This window comes from Vitis vinifera, chromosome 7 (genome assembly GCF_030704535.1).
Source record: "Vitis vinifera cultivar Pinot Noir 40024 chromosome 7, ASM3070453v1".
NCBI classification, from domain to species: Eukaryota; Viridiplantae; Streptophyta; class Magnoliopsida; order Vitales; family Vitaceae; genus Vitis; species Vitis vinifera.
The window spans coordinates 25,696,086-25,723,217 of NC_081811.1; the positions used below are offsets into that span (position 1 = coordinate 25,696,086).

The window sequence follows — 27,132 nt, forward strand, 5'->3', positions numbered from 1 at the left end:
CTACTACAATAATTTAAGCATAACTGTTTTAAATTACTGTACTATTGAGAAAAGTCCAGCCCAGTGGCAACGACGTTCCAGTCGGTGCCGGTGGTGGGTCAGCGTGGTGTAGACTCGGGCATGTAACATTTGGTTTGGCTGACTCATTCACTCGATTGCCTCTGCCTGCTGAGTTGGCTTTAGGCTAATACCTTTTTAAACTTGTAGGATTTTTTTAGCCTTTAATCATCTCCTTTGTGGGGACGCTATTTGATTTGATTATGATACAACCCATTCCTTTCGCCTGAACTAGAAGACAGCTCAGCTTATAAACTTATAAAATTACATATTTTTTCCGACCAAAATACACGAACAACTTTCTCCAAATTCAACCGTAACCCCCACGGGCCGCACGTCTATATGTGGAAACGTACGTGGCAGCATGTGGATCGTCCAAGGGAGTGGGGCCCAAGTGATTTTGATATATCATTTAAGCGCGTGTCGAAGTACCTCATTGGCTGAGATTTCTCCTACAAAAATAATACTAAAATTATAAACAAAGAAATAGTTTCGTCTTGATTTGTCTTATCAGGACTGGACTGCGAGACTAGTTGATTGTCTCCTTGTGTTCTCAAAAGAAGAGTCGCGAGCGTTGTGAACTTGTGATTTCTATTCAAACACAAAATATTTTGTAGAATTAAAAACAAATGTTTACATAATAAAATTCAAGTCAACCGAAAAAGTCAAAAAACTAACACCCTATATTTTAGACATACATAAGAGACCCGACCCGACCCACTTGGCAGTATAAAAAACGCATGGACCCATCAATAAATTTGAGATGATCCAAACTGGTACATGACAGATCAGATGGCTTCAACTTTGAAAGCAAGAAGGACCCAAAAAACGACACATTTTTAACCACTAAAATTACAATTTCGATAAATATTAAATTGATACGGTAGAATATTTTAAAAAAAGGTTGAAATTTTTGAAATTTGGGCATTGTCAGATGTTGGAGGGGAATGGAGCACAGGACATTTGGACTCATGGTTTGAAGATGGGATTTGGTTTTGAACAGGGTGCGTTGTCTTTAACGAATCCCTCCTTTGTCCATGTGTGTCTGAAAGATAAAATAAGATATGGAGGGTTTGGGGTCTTTGGACCCAGGCACCCCCACATGTTTGAATGGAAAATGCTTCTCTCTCGGTTTCTTTTGCAAATTCATTACATACGGAAGGTAATAAATAAAAGGTAAAAGAAAAAAGAAAAAAAAATTGTATATATATTTTAAAATTTAATAATATCTAATAAAACTCAAAAAAAAAACATATAAGAATTAGAGGTGGCGGGGTTACAATGTTACATGTCCGTAGCAGCCACCGCAATCATCCATCTCATCAACTCTGGACCACGTGTCCATTATGGCCACAGAAAATAGAAACAGACTGGACAATGACACGTCATTCATACACAATTTTAAGGTCGCCTTCAGTCATATTCAGATACTAAAGTAAGGTGATTGAGGTTAAAGGACATGATGCAAAGTTGAACATGTTAGCTTGGTTTTAAGCTTTAGGGAATATGCTTTCTCCTCCCATAATCCATATGCAACCACAAGTATTTTGGAAACTAATGCAATGATCATTTCCATGCTAAGTGAATCATGACGACCTTCTTTTTGTCGAAACTAATTTTGGGGAAAATTAGTTTAAGATATTTTCAATCATTTTTTTAGTATATTATTATAAAATTAAATATATGACTGTTTAGCATCCTATGACTAGGTCAATGACGTGGTAAAAATAATAAATAAATAAAAATGTACTCATTTTTTTTCCTTTTATAATTTTTCTTGTGTGAACGTGTATTTAAAGTTTTATTTGATTCAAATTCCATGATTAAATCTTGAGTATATCTAATGGGCTGAATAAGTTCACTTTTTTTATTTTTTATTTTAAACAATAAAAAAAAAAAAAGCAATACTTTAATATTTTGATTGATCATTCAATTATATTATTTTTTTTTAATAATCTAATTATTTTGAACTATTTAAGAAGGAATATTTGTGATCCTTTATTCATATAATATTACTAAAGAAAATTTAAAATATGCATAATTTTAAACATTAATTTTAAGGTTTTTTTTTTTTTTTTTTTGCTTTTGTATGTAAAGTTTAGTATTTTTAATTTTTAATTTAATAAAGCACGACAAAGCTTTATTACTAGATGCTATACAAGAAGACGAAAAAAAAAAAAAGATAGGGGATATCTACATGGAAAGTGGCATGGGCACCAGCACTGCCAGTGCCATGCCAAAGAAAGCAAAGAGCAGGCATACCGTCCAGGCGTCCACTCGCAAATTTAGTGGTTATGGTTATTTCTGGATCTTCGATCGGTACGTAATCCCGTGGTTGTCCCAATCTCCAAAAAGAGAATAGTTCTAAAGAGAAAAGAGGAAAGAGAGGGAGAGAATAGGGTAGAAGAGTCGGGTTAAGTGGATCGATGCCAAGAAATCGAAAGCTGACCAATTTGGATTATGGTGAAAGGAAACACCCAGAATTGAAAAGCTTTCTAAGATGAAGAAAGATGGATTGAAATCATTGTATTAGAGCCATTAATTAATTATATGGATATAATCAATGTTATCTTTTCTAATCCAAGAGAGAACAAATCAAGACACGATGACTTCCACATACCAACCCTATCATCAGTGTTACCTTTTCCAACCCAAAAGAAACCAGATCAAGACACAATCCTCCCTACATGCTAATGTGCAATTTACTATTTTTTTTTTCCTAACCTAACTTTGCCTGCTGAGAATTCAAAGATCGTATGCACTTTAGTTATGCTAGATGAGCAGTCCCCTTTAGATCATTGGAGTACTCAGTTCCTGTGCCATAAGCTAGACCAAGTTGAGTTTTCTAGGTCCTTCCTTTCTGTGCATAATTATTATTGAAAATTATGAACTATTCTAGACTGTCTTGTTCTCTTCCATGTTCACTTGGTATGATTTAAAAAAGATGGCTGTGGACTACCACCAAAAATTTCGAAGGGGATAATTCTAAGGCAAGAAAAAATGAGGAAAATAAAAAATATCATAACAGGAACCAATCTCAGAAATGAACCAACTCATAACATGGGTTGTTGCAAAGGGGATAATTCTAAGCCAAAGGTAGTTTTGCTTGTTTCTTCTACTAACTCAGAATGGAAATAACCATGATACCATATTGGTAGACCAATTCCATCGTGTATAAGAGTGTGTTTAACAGTGATTAGAAAATGTTTTTAAGCTTTATAATACTTGAAGGATAAAAATTTTCAAGTATTATAAATCTTATAAATACTTTCTAAAATCACTACCAAATACACTCTAAATTTATGCCAACCAAAAGTTTCTACACGATGGATTGTTCGATTCCCCATTTGCAATCCATGTCCAAATTACTCACAATAACTGGCTCATATTTAGTAAAATGCATGGTTAACTATGTTCCTCCTAAGAATAAAAAACATTAATTTAACAAGTGGTACTTCAACAGCCCAGTGCCACCACCATGGATCCACTCCACAGATTTGTACGTTCAAACGAACCACTAGAAACTATGCAACCAGGCCATTCAAGGTGTAGAGGAGTTTTCCGCTTAGCAAAAGTAATCAGCTAACATATATCAAGATATAGAGGCATTTAAAAGAAAAGGCATACTAGCACCAATAACATGATACAAAACTGTAAGGGTAAGTCAATAACCCCAGGTTTTTGGGATCCTCTTTATCTTTGGAAAATGATTCCTGACTACTCTTTTCTACTCTCATTTGATAAGGGGAGATTCAGATTGCTTTTTTCTTTTTGTGTTTATGGCTATCATCGTTGTCTTTTTCCTTCCTCTTCACCCCACCTTTGGGAGCTTTCTTTGGTGCCTGAGACAAAATTAATCAAATCTATTAGCAATTTTTTTTCCCTTAGTATCAGCTAGCACTTCTTCACTTATCAAGAGTTTCTTCAGTCACCATTAGTTGGCATAGTGTCAAAAAATAAATAAGAATGGTAACATGTCACCAAAATACCTCAGCACTGAAAGTTTTGAGAGGGTCTCTACTTTTTCTGAATTTTCTCCTGGATCCTTGTCTGCGAGCAGGATTAGTATTTCCCATTGCAGCTCTGGCTAGCTTAACAATTTTGCTGGCTTCCTGTGTTGTTGGGTCCAATAGGTAGTCTGGAACATCACGAAGGTGAGTAGGAATGGGCTTCTTGCTAAGCACCTTGTCATGTTTCAATAGGTCTGTTCAAATAAAAGTATCACTTCTTAACATTTGAACTTTGCACGAGACAGAAAAAAAGAAGGGAATGTTGACATGTGAAATTTGCACAAGCACAATAAATTCTTTACCTAGGTCTCTTTGATTAACTTCAAAATGAGCTTTCAACCTACATTAAAAATAAATCGTCAGAAAAAGGAAGCAGCAGAAGAGGTTAAAGTGGAGGCTGGAAAAGTTAAATCTATGATGCATCTCACTAGAAATCTCCCTCCCTCCCTCCCTCCACTCCCAATCTATCTGTGGAACTACATGCAATTGAGCATATGCATATGCCAGCATGTGGACTTGAGTGAGCAGGAAAAGAAATTTTCAATTTTGAAAAAGGGGCTTTTGCATGTGTGGCAGAAGTTAGAGAACAGTTCTTTCTGAAAACATCTGACCCATACTTCAGCCATTTTAGGATCACAAAAAACCAGCATCAAGCCAAAAAAAACAAGGGTCAAATGCAAAATGCACACCTCGTACAATCTAAGCATACTAGATAGGTCACGGATAGTTGGAGGAAAGCCATAGCGGAAAAACACTCACTTTTCAGAGTTGAGAATTTCATTCCTCAGATCCTGTGCTCGGGATTCTCTTACAGCAAGTTTTGTCACACTCTTTGAAACATCCTGCAAAACCCACCTTGGCGGATCAATGATTTGTGCTTTCTCTAGCATCTGTTGAGCATTAAATCACATGACCATACAGCTATTCCCATGCCATTACCATGAGGCCAATGCCTCATGAGCCAAGGCATAGTCAAGGTTCAGCTTTTACACCTCAAATCATGAGCACATCTTATACATTTTCTTTCTGAAAAAATTCATTAACTATGCCCCTTTTGCCATTTGATTGTATTTATTATTTAATGATTTTCTACCCTATTTCTCTTGTTTTAATTTTTTTTTAATGCTTAATCATATTTCTTGCTGGAACTGTGCTGCATCTGTTTTAGATAATCTACTTATAATCTTGATAACTGCTGATATAAATTACTTTTATAAGATATAATTTTAACGTTAATCAATATATGATGGAATATTGAAGATTTTCCTATGTTTATCTATGATGCTATATGGTCCTAAATTATAAAAACATGTTGCTCTCAGGCCTGGCTCAAGTGGGAAGGTTTTGGTGTGGGGATGTTGGAGGGCTTTCAGCTCAAGTCCCAATAGGGACAAATTAAAAAAATGTTACTTTTGGTTCAAGTCCAAAAAAGGACAAATTATATATAGGCTACTCATTATTTATCCCAAAGCTTTGATAACTTATTCAATGTCTCTTCTCAAATACAGGATGGAGAACCTAACATTAGAAAGATAAAAATTAGCTGGAACTTACATATATATATATATATATATATAGAGAGAGAGAGAGAGAGAGAGAGAGAGAGTAAGAGTTTATTGGTTTTTTAATCATTTCAAAGTTAAATGCTCACAACTTATGGCTTGAGACTTACACCACACATCACAGCAATTAAAAACAATGATGATTACCAAAAGTAATTCACACATTACTTCATATGCACAGGATAATTAATAGAATAATCAGCTTTTTGCAACCATCATTTTTCTTTTTCCTATGGGGACTCAAGATTTTAGATGTCATAGAAATATAAAAAATAAATAAATAACTGAAACATGAAAGGTAGTTCCACTTTCTATGCACAACCACTTAAAACAAACTGTCACAGAACAAAACTGCAGTCATGGCAAAATATAGCATTGCCCACCAACAGTAAACTGAAATCTACGAGTGATGTCATTACTTAAAATCCTTAAAAAGCTTCCCTACAGAACTCAAAAAAGACTCCTTGTCCAATGACTGTATAATAAAAGCACCTAAAGTAAATGAGATTAAGCATTCACTTGAGCCTTGAGTGAATAATAACGAATGGTTAAATGTCAATATTCATATACAATCCCTAAAACTGGTATAATTTGGCAATTTCACAAAGAAGGAAGCCCAAGCAAGGTCTGTTAATCAAGACACCTAACCTTTGCAACTCTTCCATCTCTGGGGTATAATTCAGAAATTCTTCTCAATGTACACAACAATTAGAGTAAGTTGAGGCCTTTAGTTTATTAATATATATATTAGACTATTAATTTATCAATATAACAGAACAAAAAACAATCTTTCTTTTTTTTCCCTACAAAAACATGTAAATGATTCAGTCATTGGATTCTGAGTGAAAGAAGGATCTGAATCATTACCTCAGCTCTATATCGTAAGGACTCCACAGCATTCTTAGTAAGCAAAGGAAATGGAGCAATAAAGTTTGACTCCTTGTTTTCATCATCACCCAAAATAGATTTGATTTCTTCCAAAATTTCCATCTCATCAGGAGAAACCTGTCAACAAACAAGTAGGTGAATGAAAATCAACCCTGCAAACCACTGCCAACAAGAGAAGATTCTGATCCTCATCAAAGCACTGTCCTATATGAGTAAAAATCATTTAAAACGTAAGAGAAAGAAGAGTTAAATCAAATAAACAATTTTATTTATTGCACACATAAAAGTCAATACCTTACAAAATTTCAAGAACTGTGATTTGAAAAATACTGTGAATTGATACATGCACAAAAATTAAAATTAATGATGGATGTATCTAGCCATGAGTAACATGGTAAAAAGCAAGAAGGAGACTAAAGCCACTATGTTTAGATGCTATCTCTAAGCAAAACTGGTCTGCAATTTGTTTATACAAACTTACAAGAGATACAGATGCACCACTATTATATGCTCTTCCAGTACGTCCAATTCGATGTACATATCCTGGAGCATTTTGAGGCATTTCGAAATTTATAACCTGTTAAAAGGCAACACATCTGTTTTTAAATGGAATACTAACCAAGGATGTCATTTTCACATGTAACTGATTTCACAACTGGCAGTCATCAAGTAAAATCCAGAGCACCAAAGATTAGAAGAGACATCAGTAAGCAAAAACACAATACAAAAGATTTGCATTCCAATCATTAGGACTCTAACCCAGCTAATACCAAAGCTTATTTACTACCAATGGAAATTCATAAGCCATGTATCTTTCTTCCTTCTCTTTTTGAGCTGCATTTAGTTTAGATCAAACTCATAACAAATTTTGAGGCATGTGCATTTTGACAATTGACACTCTATCATACTCAATTAATACAGTGTGCATTCAACGGATTGGGACTTTGACCCAGTTAATATTCAAAGGCTGAATCTTTCTTCATAAGCCCTCATAGCTCATAGAATAGGAGAATCACCATGGTGTATGCTGACTTTAAAACCCCAACGAAACCATTTTTTTTCCCATTTCTTTTGAAACCCAAAAGTGTCCCTCCAAAGATCTGCCTAGCACATTCATTTGGCAAAAGCAGTCAAATGTTACATTTAACATATGCTAGGCCAAAACTAATCTTAGAACTTTTAGTCTACAGAAGATTTCTAACTGCTAGACTAAACCACAGCCTGAATGGCCTTTTGGCTGAAGTTGAGAATTAAGAAAATCAATGAAATCTCCAAAGAATTACAGCAACCAAAAAATTGACGCAATGGAACTTAAAAATAAGATGATGATGATGATCATCATCATCATCATCATCATCTTATGTTTTGATGGTGATCTAATAATAATAATAATAATAATAATCCCAAATTATTTTACCGTATGCACATTTTTGAAGTCGATTCCCCGCACCACTCCAAATTCAGAATCCAATTTTTGCTTGGAGTGCTTTCTGGACTTCCTTGGCTCAATTTGACTGCCCTCGTCAGCTTGCTCCTTCTCTTTTGGTTGGCTGCCATCAGTTGCAATTAGATAATCAAAAAGTCCAGCATTGAATTCCTGATAAAAAGCAGTAACCACATAAAAAATAAGGAACTTCCCGAATTTGTTTAGTGATTAGGTAATTATTAACCCATTACTACAATTAACATACTCTATTAATTAAACTGGCAGCCAAGAAAAAGCAAGCATGACGTTAAAATTATTCTTTGCTAGTATCTTAAATAATAGGACTAGTTGGATGGCATACCTCAAGGATATGCAGACGGGAATTTTGTGGCAACTCAGCATTTAAAACAGCAGACTTGATTCCAAACTGCCACAGATAACATGGAAAAATCAACAATAGAAATAAAGAGATGAAGAATCAAAGCAAAAGAGTGTGGCATGCAAACAGATAACTCAGAGACATGCATCAAATCTCCCTCTCCTCTCTCCCTTCCTCTATGTTTTTCTTTGAGAAAAGGAAGTTACAAAACAAATCAAATGTATCAATTATAAATCTAGAGCATGTCCCAGAGTTTAGGAGAGACCCCCTATGTGCAAGAAATACTTTGAAGACTAACAAATAACCAAAAGAAAAACACATGTGTTCAAGTACAACAATCCCACTCTTACGCCTAGAGACAGGTCACCCAAATGATGCTAGTTGACAAACATAAAAGGCTTAGCCTATCCTCTCTCAACACCAATTGGTTTTCAGATGAGATGGTCAAAATTCAATCCAAGAATTGGTATCAAAGCCAGAGTCATAGGTTTGAGCCAAATGAGCGCCATTTTGGGGGAGGGATTGTTAGGGTACAACAATGTCGCTCTTAAGCTCGAGGATGGGTCATCCAAATGATGGTAGTCAATTATCATAAAAGGTTTAGCTTACCCTTACTAGACACCAATTGGTTTTGAGACAAGATAGTCAAGACTCAAAACCCAATTCAAGAATATGATCCTGAGGATGCATGAGTCACATGTATCAATTCTTTGAGAAAAGGTGTATGAAATAAATTACTTCCATCAATTCTTCATCTAGAGCATGTCCCACATCCATGGGGAGACAACTCCCTATATGTTAGAAGTATTTTGAAGACTGAAAAACAGTGAAAAAATAGAATATAGAATCCAGAGGATGCAGTAAAAAGAAGTCACCATACCTTTTCTAGGAATAGTTTCAATCTAAACGCCATGTCAATACTATTAGTAAATATCAGTATTTTTTTCTGAACCAACTCTAGCTTCAAGAGAGCAAGGATGTAAAGCAACTTATCACGAGCACTGCATGAAATCTAAACAGATAACAAAATTCATGTTACATATAAGAACTTCACTTATACTGGGAAGCAATGAGCAAAAACACATTTGAACATAAAACAGATCCAAGTACAACAATGATGTAAAAAATTGACTTATATGAAATTCAAGTGTCCTTCTACACAAGCAAGACCTCGAAAAGAAGAACAAACCATAGTTCAATATGAGAAAATACAATAGAAAGTTGACCTTGACAATGACATCACTGATATCATTTTAAAATTTTCCAGGAATAAATAGAGAGGAAAAAGAATTAGAAAATGATGGAAAGAAACAACATGTAATTAATATGACCATGACAAACTGTTTCAGTTGTAAGAAGGTGTTTCATTCTTTATGGTAGCAATAAAGCCTGTGTTTTAATTTTAAAAAGATGGTCAGCCGGTACTATGGTTTCCTTTTGTCTTCCAATCATGTTTTAATCCCCTCCAACCAGCTGGCTATGGTTGAATACGAGGTTCTTCTTATGGTGATATTACCATGTACTGAACATGGCAAATCACTTATGCCAGAAGTTTGTGATAAGGATGACGGCTACTCCACCCACAAAAAGGACATTTAGTGAAAAAAATCCATCAAAAACAGGTTATGGGGCAAAAAAAAAAAAAAAAAAAAGAAATTTGGGCATTCAATGGACCACTACTTAAAACGGACCAGCTAGCACAAAAAACCTTTAAAGCTTAAAGAAATAGATTAGCTATCACAAAAATCTTTAAAAGGTTAAAGAACTAAAATTTATTCATTGTAATTTGACAGGGAAAGACTGAAATGGGCACATCTATACATGAAAATCTTGTGATGACAATATGAGGAATCCAGCAAGTCAGCCTCAGTTTATAAAAGAATCCAGAAATATTTCAACTACGGAGTATAGTTGGCAGAAGCATGCCAACAGGAACAAAAATGCAAGATTAGGCAGCTTCTCATCACATAATAATCGGACAATTCTTATGAAAATAGAATACTTTGAGTAGAAACAGATCCAAATAAGGGAAAATACTTTGGAAAAAAGCAAAATCTTTATAATTTCTCAATGGCATGATGGTTCTTACCCAAAACTGCTGCACGTTTTTGGGGATAATCTCATCCTTGCCATCTCCCACTTCTGGCAAGGTCAAAATGAAGGGATTGTGCAGAATGAGCTTCTTCAGCTTCTCAACATCAGCACTGCAAAATATCACAAGACGTACCATCCTAAGTTAAGTCAACCCATCCTAAATTTTAAGAGAAGAAAACAATGAAATGCACCTTTAACTTTGAAAGGTAATCAATAAATGAACATCAAATGAGGATTATTTCATTACAAAGTGGCTTAAATTTCAAGATGGTAAGAAAGTTAAGTGGTGTGGAATCAGGGAGTAAAGGTTCTCATATAAAATTGACAGCCTTCAGGCCTACAAAATAAAGCTGACAACCTTGAGACCAACTTCACATTGCATCTGCTTCAGTTAGAAGGAACATTAAAGACAAGACGTCAAATAAGCTCAGGGGAATGACAGACATTATTTGAAGCAACAGATTCTATGATGACCCACAATGAATGGAGAAAAACTTGTATGCGCTGATAAAATGATATACATGATACACATAACATACCTTGAAGTAGCAGACATAAGCAGGCATTGACAGCGTCTAGGAACATGAGCTGTGAGTGCTTTTAGATCATCTTCATAGCCATATGACAAAAGAAGATCTGCCTGAAGACATAAATCATCAATAGCTCAACAAACGAATTACTAAACTTAGCAACAGTATTTCAGAGGGAAAAAGAAAGATGGTACAAAGTTAATGCACAAGATAATAGAAGGTTTCCAAACTCCTGTTATTTGAGTTGATATGTAGAAATCAACAAACTACGATGGCTTAGCAATTAGATCATCTAAAATCATTTCAAATATTAGTATGTTAGATGTTTCTGAGTTGCTGCCCTACATCAATAGAATATACTGAATTTGTTTTCCATATTGTAATTATAATAAAGAATTAACAAACTTAAAGGCAGTGAAATTCGCAAAATTGTTCCAGGTGCTCAGCCTAAGCAGCCATTCAAACTCACATCATAAATGAAACAACAAGTAAAGAGACCAATCAAGATCTAAGAAGTGAAATTCATAATAAATTTGTCACCAACTCTGCACCTCATCAAGAACAAGGATCTCAAGTGATTCGTTGATGGATGCTGCTTGGAGGACACCTGCAGACAAGCATTTTGGTATGCAACCTGGTGTAGATACCAGAATATCAGGCGGTCCAGCCAATGCAACTCGCTACAAGCAAATTTCAGAATTAGACAGGAGTTAGCAATGGATTTCAACATTTACTACCTCCAATAATTCAATAACTATTATGTCCATATAAAGAGGAAACGAACCAACCAAATCGGAGGGAGACATGCTGCTAGTTAATTGTACAACTTTCAGTTGACCTCTACATAGCTCAATGAGCGATAAAACCTCGGAATAAACCTGGAACACACAATAAACGCATTTTTATATATCGAACTACAGCAAAAACACTATAAATCAAGCTGGGTATAAATAATATACCTGCTGGCAGAGTTCTCGTGTTGGCACAAGAACGAAGGCACTCGGAGCAAGCTTGTTCCTTGACTCAGATTCAGAAAACAACTTCTGAAGCAACGGAAGAAGGTACGCAAACGTCTTCCCGGAACCAGTCTTTGCTCTAGCAACCACATCCTTACCTTCCTGTAACAGTGGAAAATTCAACAAGAAAAAACGGAGATAACTAATTAATTAACTCTGATCCTAAAAAAAAAAAAGAGAGGGAAAGAGAGAGGAGTCTAATGTTATTTTCTTTTCCTAAATTTTCCAGCCAGACAAACAGAGCATCATGAATGGAAAATCGAAATGGGAGAAGTAAGGAATCAAACTGACAAGTATGAGTGGAATGGCAACTTCCTGAATTGGAGTCGGCTTCTCGATACCCTTCTTGATTAGGGCTCGAATAAGGCTAGGTTCCAACCCGAGTTCTTCGAAGGTCTTGCTTTCTTCATCTTCTTCTTGTTCTCTGCGTTCGGCATTACCCTGTTGTCTCTCCAAAGCATTAGCCATGGAATTCAAAGAGTAGAAAGAGGTGACCTAATGGACAAGACGCTAGGGTTTATGGCGATAGAGAGGACATACGACTTCGTTAGGGCTTTTCTCAACCGTTAGTGCTGGAGAAGTAGGCGGGGTTGGCTTGGGTTCGATTGGGCCGCAATCGATTAAACACCGTTGGGTAAGGAGCCTAAGGGCCACCGCTACAATAGTTGCCACCAGAAGCCCAACCCATATGCTAAACTGTGATATGTAAAAAAGAATGGCCCATACCCAAACTGGACCCAATTTTTGACGAACTTAAGGCCCATGGTCTAAGCTCAGTTTTGAATTCTGCTATACTAAGTGCGCCCAATTTTGGTTTCTTTGTCTACTCATTCATAGGATTGAACTGAATTGATACTTGACATATTTTCAGTTTATGATTTATACTTTCTAACCATTTAAGCTTTTATTTTCCTTTTTTTGTATTTGAAGTGATTGCCTTAAGCGAAATAAGCTGCATTTCTCATGTAAGTTATGTTTGGTTTTCTAAAAAATTTAGGGGAGAATACTAGGAAAAAAAAATTTAAAATAATAAATTATTTTTATATACTACCTTAAACTCATAGAACTTATTTTCACTATTTAATATAAATATTAAATAATTTTAAAATATATAAATTTTCATCTTATTTTTAATAATATTTTGTTTTACTTAATATTTTTCATAGTAAAAACTGATAAAAATATTTTTCTTTACTTTTTTTTTCTTATTTTTCAAAAATCAAACATAATTGTTTAAGGCTCTATTTGGAAAATGTTTTTAAAGATAATTCAAAAATAGTGGTTTTATATGTTTTAATTTTTTATATATATATTTTTAAATATGTTTTAAAACAATTATTAGAAAACAAATAAAAATAATTAAATTTTTAAAGAATAAATTTTTTCTTTTTTTTTTTTAGTTATTAGATATGTTTTCTTTCTTTTTTTTCTGAAAAAATAGAATACTATTTAAAAAAAAAAAAAAAAAGTTGTGAATCATGCCTAAGCCTCACGTCAAAATCATTTTAAAAGGTCCAAGCACGTTACTGTCCCCTTCAAATCCACAAAAAGTCAAAGCCCATTGAGCGTTTACCTAGGAATGATCCATGAAGTAGTCTTTGTTCTCCCATTATTTCTACTAGAAGTTTCCAAAAAGGTGTTGCACCACATGCTGCTGGCTGACTCGGTTAGGCCCTTAGACAAAAAAAAAATTCAAAATTTCTTTGATAGCACCAAGAATAAGTAGACACACCGACAAAGTTAAAGGACCAGTAAGTCGTAAACCTTTGAGTGGAGTGGACTTACTAGAGGAAGGGTCAATTTCTTGTTTAGCAAGCTTCACAACCACTTATTCGTCCCAACCAAATAGTAGAATTTATTTCTGAGTGCTTCCAATAGAAACTCTAGTACCATCCTTTCTCGTCCCACTAGATGAGGAAACCGAAACCTCGTATTGCACCAACTTGTTTTGATTCGTCGATTATCCAAACCTTATGTTCTTATTCTGCTTCATTTCGATTGGCCACCTTAACAATGATGGTGTGCAATCTAGTGTCCTATTTGTTTAGAATGATCAGAAGCAGTATCTTATTGTTGGAAGCCCAATTCACAATTGAATAGGTATGGTGCGCCTCACACTTAGTCTATGACCATCTTTTACTTGTGTTCTTTTTCCTATATGACAAGTCATAACGCATAAGAACGTATGAGATTGATTGAAGAAGCCTTAAAAACGACCAAGAATCATTCAACTAATAGGCTGACTAGAACTCATGAAACAAAGGAAAGAATTATCGATCCTTTAAAATTCAAATGGGCTTTAAAAACTAATTAGGCTTAAGGTCCTAATTTGTTTGGTTTAATTCAATTCTTCCACTATTAGAAGTTGGATTCGATTACGGGTTGATTATAGTATAAGTGGACCATATATTCTTCCATCATCAGAAGTTGGTATCGGGTCGGGTTTGATTGCAAATATAAGAGTCGACCATGTACCAATTTTTACCCTGGGAGCATTTTGAATCAAAATTTAAAATCATATTTAAATAATAAGAGGTTCTTTATTTTTTGGAAATGAAAATAATGGCAAAATGCACATTTTAGAATCGGAAAGACGTGGTCAGTTTTTGCGGGTCAGGTCCAGTTGGATAAGCTTCAGCCCATTTGGAGGGACGTGGCCCATTACATTCAGAAAAAGACGAACCGTGTCAGCGAGAAGAAACATGTGCAGAACTCATTATTCGAAGGGCCCATCATTTGGATGCTCAAACCCATTATGGGCCACGCCATTCGAGGTGGCTGGGAGCCATGTGGATCCAGTCATTGGCTACATCCATGGACCGACCTCTACCCTATCACAGAAACCATGAAAAACAGCACATTTCTTGTGACAATAGCAATTAAAGGAAAAAAAAATTTAAAAACCAAAACAAAAACAGAACTGTCATGAAACCCTTTTGAAATAATTTGAATGTAATATTACAAGAACGATGGGTCCATCTCCATTATGACATACATGCTATTCTCGGAGAATCCATTAGTAAGAGTAATTAAAGCACGTTTGACTGCGTTTGCTTTCGGTGTGCGTGGGTGTGTCTGTTGTGCATCATTTGCAATCACAGCCGTCCAATCCGGTTGTTTTGATTAGCAAATGGCAATTATGGGCCCATTTTGAAAAAATAATTGGATACTTGCTGCCTCAAATTTTTGCAGCAATGGGTGACTCCCGAATCTTTTCAATTTTTTTCCCCTCCCTTTTAACCCATATACCCATATAATTGGAATAAGGTATCCACTCTTTTTTCTACCTCTAGTGTGCCTCACTGTGCCTGTTGGATATTGAATTGAGTTTGATCAATGCAATGCTATACATACAAGAGATTGGGAATGAAAAATATCTATGCAAGTGCGTTACTTTTCATTTTCATCTTTTTAAGATGGAATTTGAGACAAATGATTTGTATTTATACACGGCCCTCAAAGTTGAAGATGCAAAGATAGATCTTGTGTTGTAGGCAGCAAAACAAAGTTGGAGAATCCGAATGAAGTTGCCTCCTTGCCGGTAATCAATGTCGGAATACTTTCCCACTTTGAACATTGGTGTAGAGAAATGTCAGCATCTCTCTACTCCACCCCCTCTGAAAGAAAAATAAGACAACTCTGGTCATTTTCCTTTCTGTTTAGTCAGACCCATTAAAGAAAGAGGCCTTTTTCTGTTCTCTACCATAACAAGCCATATTACTAAACGTTTACCTAGAATGGGTTCTATTCAGTTGAGATGTTATGACTTATGAGTAAGCAAATGTGTTTAAGAGTAGAAATGGACCACTAATTCAAGTCAAACTATAAGAGGCTAGAGGGCCTAGAGTCATAGACCGTTTACCTAAAGGCTTTACATTTTTATTTAGGAAAAAAAGAGGGGGGAAGTAAACGATGAGCATAGAGCATGTAACCCACATAAAACAATAATGGAAAGCACTACAAGCATGTTCACTAATGATGAAGGTAAGGTGGGTGAAATATCAAGAGTCTGAGATTTGCATTACATCATTAGTGTAGGGAAGCACTGTTGTAAAGCGTCAAAACTTGGTTTGAAAAGGAAATTCGAAAATTAGGGATGCTTTGCTTAACCGGAAGAGCAAACCCCACGAGGACAAGGACAAGGACAAAGACAAATTCATCAAACTTGTGAACTGGACTCAATCTGATCCACGTGGTGGTGCAGCTGCCCTCCCACCAGCTCACACTAGCAAACCTCCAATTAATATGGCAATTTTTTGGGATAAATTAGTTGCCATAATCCGTTTTGTATATATTTTAGCGTGTTGGGCTCACAGAATTCCAGAGTCAAGTGCTTTACCCAACACTCTCTCCCACCTCAGACCTCAGCCTACCGAAGATATTCAACAGTAAAGAAAAAAGGGGGAAGAAATTGCAGTACAGCATTGAGAATGGGAGGGTCAAAGAGCTGCAGTATTTCACTGGAAACTCATATTTGAATTTGTTTGTACATTGTTGATTGTGGGCATAAGAAAAATGATGAAGAAACACAAACCCAGAAAAAAAATAATTAAAGAGCTAAACCTCGGGGTTTTTTTTTCAATGAAGGGGGGAAAGGGGAAGAAACCTCAAAAGATGAGTGAAGAGAAAAACAGAGAGCTGAAAAAAAGAAAAGAAAAGAAAAACCACAAAAATACTCTCATATATTCAAAATCATACCTGAAATTTGAAGCATTTTGAGCTCAATAATCAGGCATGAGTTGACTAATCTTCCCTTCTTCAGAAGCCATCTTCTCTTCTGTAACTCTCAACCATATACACACAGCGGTGAAACTAAGCACCAAACTCACAAACCCACTTCCGAGTCCGATCCCAACGATGGCCAAAATCGATAACCCTCTGCTTTTCAAAGGAGCCAAAGGGTAGCCATAGAGATCCTTATTCCCTTCGAAGGAACTTGCATTGAATCTCGGAAAATTACCACTTCGGTTGCCCAGATTGGGCGGTATCGGACCGGAAAGCCGATTATTGGAAACGTCGAAAGCAGAGAGGCGCACGAGAAGCCCAAATTGCTGGGGAATGGGGCCAGAGAGGGAATTATCGTGGAGATCGATGACGTTGAGGTAGGCGCAAAAGGCGAGCTGAGGAGGGATCTCTCCATCGAGGTGGTTGGATGAGAGGTTGAGGACAGCGAGGTTGACCAGGGATTGGAGGTCGGAGGGGATGGGTCCAGTGAGAGAGTTGGAGGAGAGGTCTAAGGATTGGAGATTGGTGCAGTTGGAAAGGTAGGGAGAGATGGAGCCTCTGAGAGAGAGGTTGGTGAGCGAGAGCTTATAGATTCGCCCATTGTTGCAGGTGGCGCCCTGTAGGTATGAGGTGAAGCCACTGCAGGCGTTGGCGAAGGTCGATTTGGTCCAGTTTTGGAGCGACTTGGTCGGGTCTTCGAGGGATTCACTGAGGTGCGTCAGGCACGCTTCGTCGTCCGGATCTGACCACGACGACGGCACTCTGGCGCATATTAGCAAGCACACTAGCACCACACCCCAAACACCCATTTTTCACCTCCAGCCCTAACACAGTGAACGATAGCTAAGCAGAAACACACAGATGACGAAATAAAAGAGTCTCAGGCCTCTGTTCTCTCTTTCCCACCCACCACTGTGGGGTTACAGCGCACGTTAGCAGGACACCCAGAGCGACAGCAGTGATAAGGCGTGTCTGAAAATTTCTCTATATTCTTCCCCTTTTTTTCACTTATTTTAAGTTAAGCTGGCTTTGAGCCTTTGATACTTTAGGGAGAGGAGGAGGGGTGGTCCGGTCCTCTTTAGACCGTGCCTCCCCCCTTTTTATTCTGCTAAAATTGGCGCACGTTAGCGAAATGTAGGAGGAGGAGGAAATGGTGGTGGGGAGAGAGAGACAACAGGATGCACTAAGTTGAGGGGCGAGAGGGGGTTCGGTGAAAACGAAAGCATAGACACGGGTGGGAGGTGGGGCATGGAAGAGGGGTGTGGGGGAGGTGACCTGCACGAATAAGGCGTAAGATAGTGACAATACGGAGGAGCTCACAGGGGCAGTTTGGTCACTTTGTAAATCTAGGGAAGCAGCAAGCAAATTTGTCCGCATGGGATTGATCGTTCACCTCCGGATGGCCCAACCCCACCCACATTTTTAAGATTTACTGGACTCTCTCCGTGACCAGGAATAATGCCTTCTTCTCCATTATTAGTTTATATCTCATTTACTCGCCACTCTCCACCCTTATCCTTCCCCATAACTTCAGCCCTCTCATCTGCATTCCATTTCCCCCTTTTCTTACACCTGTCCCTCACTAATTCAATCTCATTTCTCCCCGTGATTTGATCAAATTCTTCCCTTCCATATATTTTTTCGTTCTTGTACATAAACGTGATATTGAATGAACCGTATTTCAAAATTCAATATCAAATGAGAGATTTTTTATGTTTTATTTTTTAATTTTTTCTTTTAAATATAATTTATAAGTGTTAATTTTTTCTCAAGTCCCATTACCTCTGAGATGTGTTCACTCTTCACTGTAATTGTATTAGCGGTCGAAGCCCATGTTAGAAAAAGTCCTAAAAATAAAAGATAAAAACATCAAGCCATCAAGTAACCAAATTTTCAAAGATGCAAAACATGTAGGCATAATGCATGTGCAGAGGATGAAAGCCCGTTTACCTAACACCCAAGACTTTTCCAAATAGGTGATCAACTAAGTTGACTTATTTTGTGCAAACATTGACTCAACCAATATGTGTTACGTGACATCGTGAAATCTTGGGTGTGAGGTCCATATACTTTTCCACAAGCAAAACCTTCCTTTAACCGCTCGTCTTCAAATCCATATTCATCTAAAAATACTAGCCTTGATACTTGGTAATTGACGCACGACACTTCTTCTTTTTTTATATTTTATCCCAAAACATTATAATATGGTTAGGCATGCGCAGTTGAGAACACATGGCGTGGGAAAAGTTATTAGAGCTGTTGTCCTGATATGGGAGTTGGGGTTACTTAAGAGCATTAGTAACTTTAGAAAAAAACAAAGGAGTGTTGGTGGGGCTTGTCCTCATTATATTCATTCATATTTCAATTCTTTTAAGCCATGGTCAAACATAGGGACACATTCGTTGACAATAACACTCATTCCATGATAAAAGGGATTCTAAATTTATCTAAGCTTGAGGGGGACATTTGAGGATGTCTCACACGAATTTTCCAAGCTTAGGCTTGCTCAACTACTATGAATGAAATTGTCTTTTACTGCAAGTCCTTTTCTTCACTCAGTTGTAACGTATTTCAGCGAATACCGTTCTTCAGATTGTGCCCCCCACTTCCACCGAATAATGAGGATTGAGGATTGAGGATCACGGAACAAAGCTATAAGCCATGACCCATCAATAATTTATATTAAATTGACTAATGATTTATTAAACATACCCACACCGGTTTTCCCTTTCGGGTTAAATTCTCTTGGTTTAACTTTTGCCCAGGAAATGGTGCACCAACCAAAAATTCATGAATCACAGCAGATGCGTAAAGGAATGATGGTCACAGGTCTCTCACAATGGGCTAGGCCGCGTCTAGGGACAAAAACGATGGTCCCATGTCCTAGGTCCAAACACCGGGTTCCTTAGCTTGCCTTCACTGGAGCAAAAGGGGCCCAACATGAATGCCTGCCTACAAACCAACATACTGTTGGGAGGTGACTCGATCTCTAGAAGGACTCACGGGTGGGGTGACCCAGACCAAGCGAGAGAGACAAGCACCCCCACTATGGACTCAGGGCCCCATCAACTATATGTGGATGTGATGCAAATAATGGGCCTTTAAACCCCTCAATCCCGAGGCCCTCTTCCTTTCTGCTTTTCCCACCTCTCACTCGGTCACTCCCCAACCCACCCCACTCTGCCCCTCTCCCACACCATAATATCTCTCCCCTCCTAGATGGCATCTTGGTCCTCTAACTGTCACTTCAATTCAAGCTTTTTGTGGGTATATACTGGACAAGTATATATATATTATTATTATCGTATGTGAGATGGAAGGCGAATGAGATGGAGAGAGTCACACCTGGATGTGACCTTTGTCCATTGACCTACACCAATTGGGAACAGGGCCTGTCTCGAGTTGAGTACGACCTTACATTTTCTCTTGTACTTATTTGGTAGGTAAACCTACAGTTTTAATACAAAAAAAGACTTAAAACAGTCTTCGCCTCCAACTTGCCTTGCTCCTCCGCTTCATTTGCATCTCCTTTACTCGTATTAAAATAAAATCTTCATCAACTTAAAATAATTGTGGTGCAGATCTGTAACAATGTTCCAGCCGAAGGCTGCCGCACGGTGCTTTGCGTCCTAACCTTGCCTTTAAATAAAAAATATAGTACAAATGTTGACATCAATCCCTCGTGTTAAATCATTAATTAATAAAACCTAACCTTACAACTAGCGAACCATAATTTGAAAAAAGAAAATGAATACAATTTATTAGAATAACAAAAAAAAATGTAAAAATTAATGATAATTGGCTGGTAATTAGAGTTTTTAATGATGTTTGTTTGTTAAGAAAATGTTAAGAGAATTTTTTAGCTTGAATATTATTAATTATTCACTATTATGTTAAGAAAAAGTGGTTTTTTTTTTTTTTTTGTCTTTCTTTGGACCACAAAATGTATACAAAATTAATGTATAATTATATTCTGGGTGAAAATGGTCTGAAATTTATACTTTAAAATAATTTTAGTATTTAATTTAAGATTTGAATTTTTTTTTATGTTTCTAGAATGTAGTTGTCTGATTTAGGAAGTGTAGTGGCAATTAAATGTTAATTGCTTCACTTAATATAAGGTACACTTTTTGTTCATATGGCTTTGTTAAATCTAGAAGGACTTTATCATCATTCAACATTTGCGCAAATGGGTGGCACCTTGACAGCTACCTTTTCCATTTTTAATTGCACGGAATCTTTTAACATCCAAGAAATATATCAAGGCTTTGATTTTTCTTTCCCTTTTCCTGTACCTTCTTGGGTAGGCGATATCCTATTTTTACCATGAGCACCAAGATCAAACCCATTATGAAAACATTTGAGTTGATTTTTTTTTTTAACACAATTAGAGCGTCATTTAATTAAGTTGATAATTTTATTTGAAAACCCTTGTTTCGGCCTTGAAACAAGGAGTCCAATCTCAACGGAATGGGCCCTGAAGACAAGAAGATCATCCTTTTTGATAGATGGTGTGTGGGGTGGGGACAAGCCTCACATTCAGCTTGTGCAAGCCTTCAATGTCAATGATGGGTTTGAGTTGGACTTTGGTGGGATTATCCTCGACAAACGCCTTTCTTTAGGGTTTGTTCCGATGGCGATTCGCAAATCGAACGCAGACACACATAACAACTTTCTCAATAAAAGCATGCAGGAATGTCCAAAAAGCCTAAGATATCAAAAACCTTTCATTTGTGGTAGTTCTCACCCCCAGACATTCAAAACCTCAAGTACCAAACCTTTTGGCCTTGCTTCTGTTTTTTTTTTTTTTTTTTTTTTGGGGGTTTTACCGTTATTTATTTGGTGGGTAAGCAGCAAAGTTCTTGGATTTATCTCTACATACCAACAACAAACAGGCGTATCATTTTCATTAACGGTGAGCAGCTACTTACCCATCAAATAATTGGGTTTATCAGACTATAGCTCAACCACATGATTTTGTAAAGAACACAATGATGATCTAGTCCAAAGGGGCCCTGGGTCTCGGTCTGACAGCCATAGTGCTGTTGCATCGACTAGATCCGTGTCCCAAGTCGATCTCCTCTGATCTCACTTGGATGGTTGGTTTCAGACCTGACCCACTTCCATCGTTTTATATCCAACACCCAGCCAGTAAGATCTGAACATACAGTGGCAGACATTCTTATACCAATTGAAAAGGGCATATACAAGTCGAATTATTGATTAGGATTAGGGCAAAAGCTTTGATATCTACTGAAGTGTGCTCTTCTACGCTGGGTAGGCCAGTGGCCTAGTCCATTCACTATCCTAACAGCTGGATGTCTTCAATCAACTCCATTCCAATCAACAATCCTTTATTCTTAAGCTGTAGGGGTTGGTTAAACAAATCTTCTGATTGGATGTATTCAAAGTAACACATCATTTGGGCGGGTTTGTAACTAATCAAGACATTGTGCGAGGGCTCAGTAACATTTAAAATTTAACTTGATCCCAAGCCCACATCCGGGCCATCTGCAATTCTACCCCTTGTGCTTTGAGGATTTATCCGGTTCTAACCCAAGATGAACAAAGGTTGAATAAGGTTAGCCATTTTTCCAATGTCACCAACCCTTCCAGCACACTAGCTGGCAAAATCTAAGGTTTAATTCTTTCACAGCCTAAAGTTAAGGGACATCTTCAGATTTCAACTGCACCTAACTTAAAATATGTTGCATCAAAGCAAGACAAACCCTGGCCATGCGAAAACGATCTGATTATACCTGCCAATCAAAAGGATAACGCAAGAATACTTGAGAATCTGGGGGTAAATCAGAGGTCTCCACAGCAAAAATGAAGAGTCATTCTCAAGACAGACAACAATAACAACAGATGCACAACAACAACAATAATAACAATAGTGAGGATAAAAACAATCAAATTGTAATATAGATAATATGGGAATCTTTATTTAAAAAGGCATGCTGTGTGCATGTCCAAGCTATGACAATGCTCTGTGGTCATGCTCAATATGAAGAGTGAAATAAGCCCCACAGAAAAAAAAAAAAAAAAAAAAAATCAAATAAAATAACATTGTACCGAGTTTGCTAGGTCAAAGGGAATTCCGGTGTCCTCTTCCTTTGGCCTGCTTTAGAACCAGTCCTAACTAACCAAGTGACCTTTTCTTTGATGGGTTATGGCTTAGAAAGAGCACACCTTCATGAATGGTCTGAAAATGTTGCTTATGCTATTCATGCATACACAACTATGAGTCTGTGACACATTTCTATTTAATGAACAAGGCCATGAGAAACTTTTCCTTGAATCTAAATTTTCATTCAATCATCATGAATCATGTGTATTTATATATATATATATAACAAATATAACCAAAACCTTCCCTTGTCAGATTCATCAACCCACACCCAAAAGCAGTGAAATTGCGAATGGTAGATTGATAGTACAGATGAAGAATGAAATTCAAACCATCTATCATCCCGACCATTTCTAGACTTCTCTCAAGCTTCAAAAGAAACCTCATAGGATAAAAATCTTCATGGAAACAATCATTCTTTCAAATCAGGTCTCACCATGCTAGCATGCTTTGACTTTACATATCTGCATTCTACAAGTCACCTTCTTCTGCTAAAATCCGAAGAACTAGGGTTAGGAGCTACATACCTATACAATTATGTAGTGCCATTATCCTTCAATCTTTCTATTTTCTTAAAATCATTGATATACATAATTTTTTTTTTGGTTAGGAAGTTCAATCTTAGCTATTGATAACTGAAGGATCATAGAGAACTTCCTTTGTTAGAAGGGCTAAGCCCTAGGGCATCAGGAAATCTATAGCTGTACTTTCGTGCAACCTGTAAAATTTAACAAATTTCATGATTAATAACAGAAATAGCTTAGCTATTATCACAATTCAACTAATGCTCTGGAACATGCACTCTTGTGCAAACACAAAAAAAGTCCCAACTCAAATTATAAAATTTACCACTTGTTTCCAAATTCTCTAGGTCTGCAGTTGAAGTAAAGCCCATCTGTTTAATACCTTGGAGCTCATTATCCCATACATTTGGCATCTGTAAGTAGATTTTTCTGATTAAAGCTCTGATGAAGGGCATGAGAAGGATGTTAAGGAGGTATTTAGCTTACTGGAGACATGGGAGACGATTGAAGGGTTGAGCTCTCAATGGCTGGTGAGATTGCTTGCAAAGTTACTTGTGGGATTGGATAAGCAGAGTTCATTCCAGGACCAAACCCTAGAATAGGGGCAGTCCCACCTTTTGAATGATGAATCTACACATGAATGAATAGAGATTAAAATGCACTCAAGTTTGCTTGGATTTTAATTTTTTTTTCTGATTCTGTTGTCTGAACTTACATCACTTGATAGAATCCTTTCTATCTGAACATTCATTTCAGGGTAGACAGTAGCAAGTTTCATAGACAAAAACTGCAAGAAAAAAGCAAAGTAGATCTTTCACTTCTAAATCATAGGTGGGTGGGAGAGGCATATTGCCATAATTTGATTACAGAATCATCTTCTACCAATACTATATCAATGAGAGAAGATTTAGCCGCATATTAAGAGAAACTATCTGCCCTTGATGCCAAACATTGCCTTGTATCAAAATGAATCAACTTCTAAGTCCGAGTCTAATCAATACAAGATTAGGAGAAACCATAATTATAAATGGCTGGAAATTGGATGGGGCGCTAATGCTTAATTTGCATCAGAATTGCTCGGCAAATTTTTTTTTGAGGCCTGGAAAGTAGTTGCCTTTCCTTATTACTTGTTTTTTCTGTCTTTTCTTTTCAATTGTCTCTTCAACAGGGTTCCCTGGAGTTAATAATTCTATTTTCAACAGGGTTCCCTGAAGTTAATAATTCTATTTTCAACTGAGCCCCAGCTAATAGATGTCTTGCCCAATTAATAGTTTCAGATCTTTAAAAGTCAGCAGAGGAATTCTTCATGTGATTTTATATTCATAATAAAGAGATGAAACTTATTCTTCAGATATCAGAAGCGCATACCTCAACCTGTCGTTGCAGTGATTGCACATAGTTGATAATCTCATCAAGCATTACCGCTTTTCCAGTAATCTTCAAAGGTAAAAACACATCATGTCAATTACAATTTAGAAGCAACATTAAAAGCTCTTTAAGAGTGACAAATCATTCGTTAATTCACCTTATTGCATCCCGGAACAAGATCTTGAAGAAATTTCATCCTCTCGCTAATCCTTTCTCTTCTCACCTATGAGTCAATAAAAGTTTTAACATTCAATATATATGTAAAAAATGTTATAAAAGAAAAAAGAAATCTTGTTTAAAACATACTCTTTCTGCAAGGCTATGACTATTGGTCGCCTGGCCACGCTTTGCTCTCACATGAATGTAATCTTCTTTTGGAGCTTCCCCTGTCTGGGAACTCATTTTAACTTCTTCACCTATAAGTTTACCACAATTATTTGCAACTATTTTTTGTTCAGCTTTCTGTTTCCTCTCATCTTGCCTTCCTAGGCATTCATCCTTCGGTTGTGCTGCTTCCATATTCTATCATGCATGGTAGAACAATATTAGAGTATAGCCATGAGCAGATTATCTAGGATCATCAAAAAATACCTTTAAATGCGCAAATTGAGACCGATCATCGGCCAATCTTTTCCTTTTCTTTTCAATAGGTGACAGTTCCATGGTTCCATCATCTGCTATCTGGCACCCCTCCATCTGGGCACAATTATTAGTTTTGTTTTGTAAATTTGAAGTTTTTCTGGTGCCATTCTTCTCTAGAGGATGATCGGGAGGACAACCAATGTTGTGGCACTTAGGCAGGCAACGGGGAGTAACCATCTCTGAGAAGCCCGCAGTGCTAAAGTGGGGAAAGTTAGGCACTAGCTCAACAAATCTGGGATCTGAGGAATACTGAGTGAGGTGGATAGTGCTACTCATTCCTTGATTTTCTAGTGCATTACCAGCATATAAATCATCAATCTGATCGTGAGTTTTCAAGGGAGGAAGACCTATAATGTCTGCATTGTGTGCTAGTGGAACAGGTGGGTCGTAATCACCAGTGAAGATTGAAGTTACTCCATTTAAAGATGACAGAGATGTGAAAATCCCCAACGATGGGCAATCCAGAAGGCTCCCATCTTTATGTTCAAAACCAGAATCACCACTACCATCAGTATCCATTTTCCACCTTAGAAAATGGAACCCCACAGACCAATAGAGCCTGACCTATTTGACAAAACAGAATCCCCAATTCAAAAAACCAGCAAATCTGGACAATCCCAGCGAAACTGATACTATGACTTTCTGATAGAAAACAAATTCAATAAAACCAAAGTAGAGGATTTGACTGAGTTACCTGGTAAAGAATTTCTTGCGGGACTCAACAAGGAACAAGAAACTTTGGCAGCTTTATAGAGCCAAGAGGAGCTTAAAGTAAAAGAAATTATCAGTTGCAGCACTTCCTTAGGCAAGGTGGAATCCAATGTGCCAAGGCATATTACCTAATCTACATCTATAACACCTCCAGCTAGTGAACTCCCACTTTCTGAAGACCTAACCTAAGATCAATTTAAGACAACACAAGAGTGATTGATTTAATATAAAGAATAAAGCCCATTAAAGAAGAAAAGTGAACCTTTCAGAGCATAAAGAAGATAGAGAAGAATACAATGGCACCAGTTTAACACCCAAAACAAAGAAGTGGATTCAGTTTTGTTTCTTCAAGAAACAAAAATAATACTCAAGGCATGGTTGGATTTCTTAGATATGAAGCTAATATGGGGGTTGAAGCAATTATAAGACTGAATCCTTGGTACCCACAAAACCTCTTTTAAAAGCTAAAGAGAGAGTTGTTAGAGCTTCAAATTCAATACTCAAATAGCTTCCTAAAGACAGAAAAAGGGCAGTTGCAGAGACCCAATTGTGATGTTTCTTCCATAAATGGGTGTGTCATCAAAGCACCACCATAATATGCCTTTGAGTTACACAGTAAGAGAAACCCTTAACGCATACAATGTGAAAAAGAAACCAGATTCCAACAAACACAACTTCTACAGATCAAAGCAAATTTGTGAATTGGAGGGTGGCTAACACACAAAGAGAACTTCTTTACCTGGCCAAAGCAAACAGGTGAATTGTGTGACCCCTCACCTAGTCACCTTGCCACTGCAAGTGCCAACTGCTTCTGTGATGGTATTATTATTATCATTATTGTTATTATTATTTCACAACCTTGTGGTCACTTTTCTACTCAAATAAAAACTCCATGCTTGACCTTATTTTGTTTTTGATTTTTCATCATTTTTATCACAACAATCATGAAATCATAAGATAGTGCAAGAGTTATTTGTTGGCAGATATTAAAATTGATTTTTTTTCAATTACTTAAAAAAAATAAATATACTACTTTAGATTGTTAAATATTTCTATTTTTAAAATCGAAA

The 27,132-nt window shown here is 36.8% G+C and overlaps 3 protein-coding genes across 10 annotated transcripts; all 3 read right to left on the reverse strand.

Annotated features, from left to right (window-relative positions):
- Positions 1 to 3,665: 3,665 nt before the first annotated feature.
- LOC100263736 (DEAD-box ATP-dependent RNA helicase 16) lies at positions 3,666 to 12,556 on the reverse strand. Its single transcript, XM_059738627.1, has 15 exons — positions 12,254 to 12,556; positions 11,906 to 12,064; positions 11,735 to 11,824; positions 11,498 to 11,626; positions 10,956 to 11,056; positions 10,412 to 10,526; positions 9,203 to 9,334; positions 8,305 to 8,370; positions 7,935 to 8,114; positions 6,999 to 7,094; positions 6,497 to 6,634; positions 4,827 to 4,909; positions 4,370 to 4,407; positions 4,047 to 4,261; positions 3,666 to 3,899 (listed from the first exon to the last, which is right to left on the reverse strand). Exons 1-15 carry the CDS (start codon positions 12,428 to 12,430, stop codon positions 3,810 to 3,812), a joined length of 1,809 nt encoding a protein of 602 aa, XP_059594610.1. The 5' UTR covers positions 12,431 to 12,556; the 3' UTR covers positions 3,666 to 3,809.
- Positions 12,557 to 14,457: 1,901 nt separating this feature from the next.
- On the reverse strand, positions 14,458 to 17,927 carry LOC100268080 (receptor-like protein 44). 2 transcript variants are annotated; one of them, XM_059738630.1, is made up of 2 exons: positions 16,661 to 17,927; positions 14,458 to 14,793 (listed from the first exon to the last, which is right to left on the reverse strand). In XM_059738630.1, the coding sequence occupies exon 1, from the start codon at positions 17,494 to 17,496 to the stop codon at positions 16,684 to 16,686; it is 813 nt and encodes a 270-aa protein (XP_059594613.1). In that variant the 5' UTR covers positions 17,497 to 17,927; the 3' UTR covers positions 14,458 to 14,793; positions 16,661 to 16,683. The 2 variants fall into 2 exon arrangements, with proteins under 2 accessions (XP_059594613.1, XP_059594612.1); XM_059738629.1 differs by lacking the exon at positions 14,458 to 14,793 and adding an exon at positions 15,339 to 15,579 and having other exon boundaries at positions 16,661 to 17,925.
- Positions 17,928 to 22,952: 5,025 nt separating this feature from the next.
- On the reverse strand, positions 22,953 to 26,849 carry LOC100853160 (transcription factor bHLH74). Of its 7 annotated transcripts, none has more exons than XM_010646998.3 (10): positions 26,802 to 26,849; positions 26,046 to 26,247; positions 25,301 to 25,915; positions 25,016 to 25,231; positions 24,867 to 24,932; positions 24,710 to 24,778; positions 24,057 to 24,128; positions 23,828 to 23,971; positions 23,667 to 23,754; positions 22,953 to 23,535 (listed from the first exon to the last, which is right to left on the reverse strand). In XM_010646998.3, the coding sequence occupies exons 3-10, from the start codon at positions 25,868 to 25,870 to the stop codon at positions 23,513 to 23,515; spliced, it is 1,248 nt and encodes a 415-aa protein (XP_010645300.2). In that variant the 5' UTR covers positions 25,871 to 25,915; positions 26,046 to 26,247; positions 26,802 to 26,849; the 3' UTR covers positions 22,953 to 23,512. The 7 variants fall into 7 exon arrangements, with proteins under 7 accessions (XP_010645300.2, XP_019073110.2, XP_019073109.2 ...); XM_019217565.2 differs by lacking the exon at positions 26,802 to 26,849 and adding an exon at positions 26,606 to 26,795 and having other exon boundaries at positions 25,301 to 26,116; positions 26,191 to 26,247; XM_019217564.2 differs by lacking the exon at positions 26,802 to 26,849 and adding an exon at positions 26,606 to 26,795.
- Positions 26,850 to 27,132: the final 283 nt, after the last annotated feature.

Bases quoted from the DNA above. Each gene is read 5' to 3' on its own strand.
- LOC100268080 (XM_059738630.1), bottom strand. From the start codon at position 17,496: ATGGGTGTTTGGGGTGTGGTGCTAGTGTGCTTGCTAATATGCGCCAGA.
- LOC100263736 (XM_059738627.1), bottom strand. From the start codon at position 12,430: ATGGCTAATGCTTTGGAGAGACAACAGGGTAATGCCGAACGCAGAGAA. The intron at 8,115-8,304 runs GTATGCCATCCA...GCTTTTTATCAG, and splicing joins CCCGTCTGCATATCCTTGAG to GAATTCAATGCTGGACTTTT. The intron at 4,910-6,496 runs GTAATGATTCAG...TGGGTTTTGCAG, and splicing joins CCTTACGATATAGAGCTGAG to GATGTTTCAAAGAGTGTGAC.
- LOC100853160 (XM_010646998.3), bottom strand. From the start codon at position 25,870: ATGGATACTGATGGTAGTGGTGATTCTGGTTTTGAACATAAAGATGGG. The intron at 25,232-25,300 runs GTATTTTTTGAT...CATGCATGATAG, and splicing joins CTCAATTTGCGCATTTAAAG to AATATGGAAGCAGCACAACC. The intron at 23,755-23,827 runs GTAAGCTAAATA...ATCTACTTACAG, and splicing joins AATCGTCTCCCATGTCTCCA to ATGCCAAATGTATGGGATAA.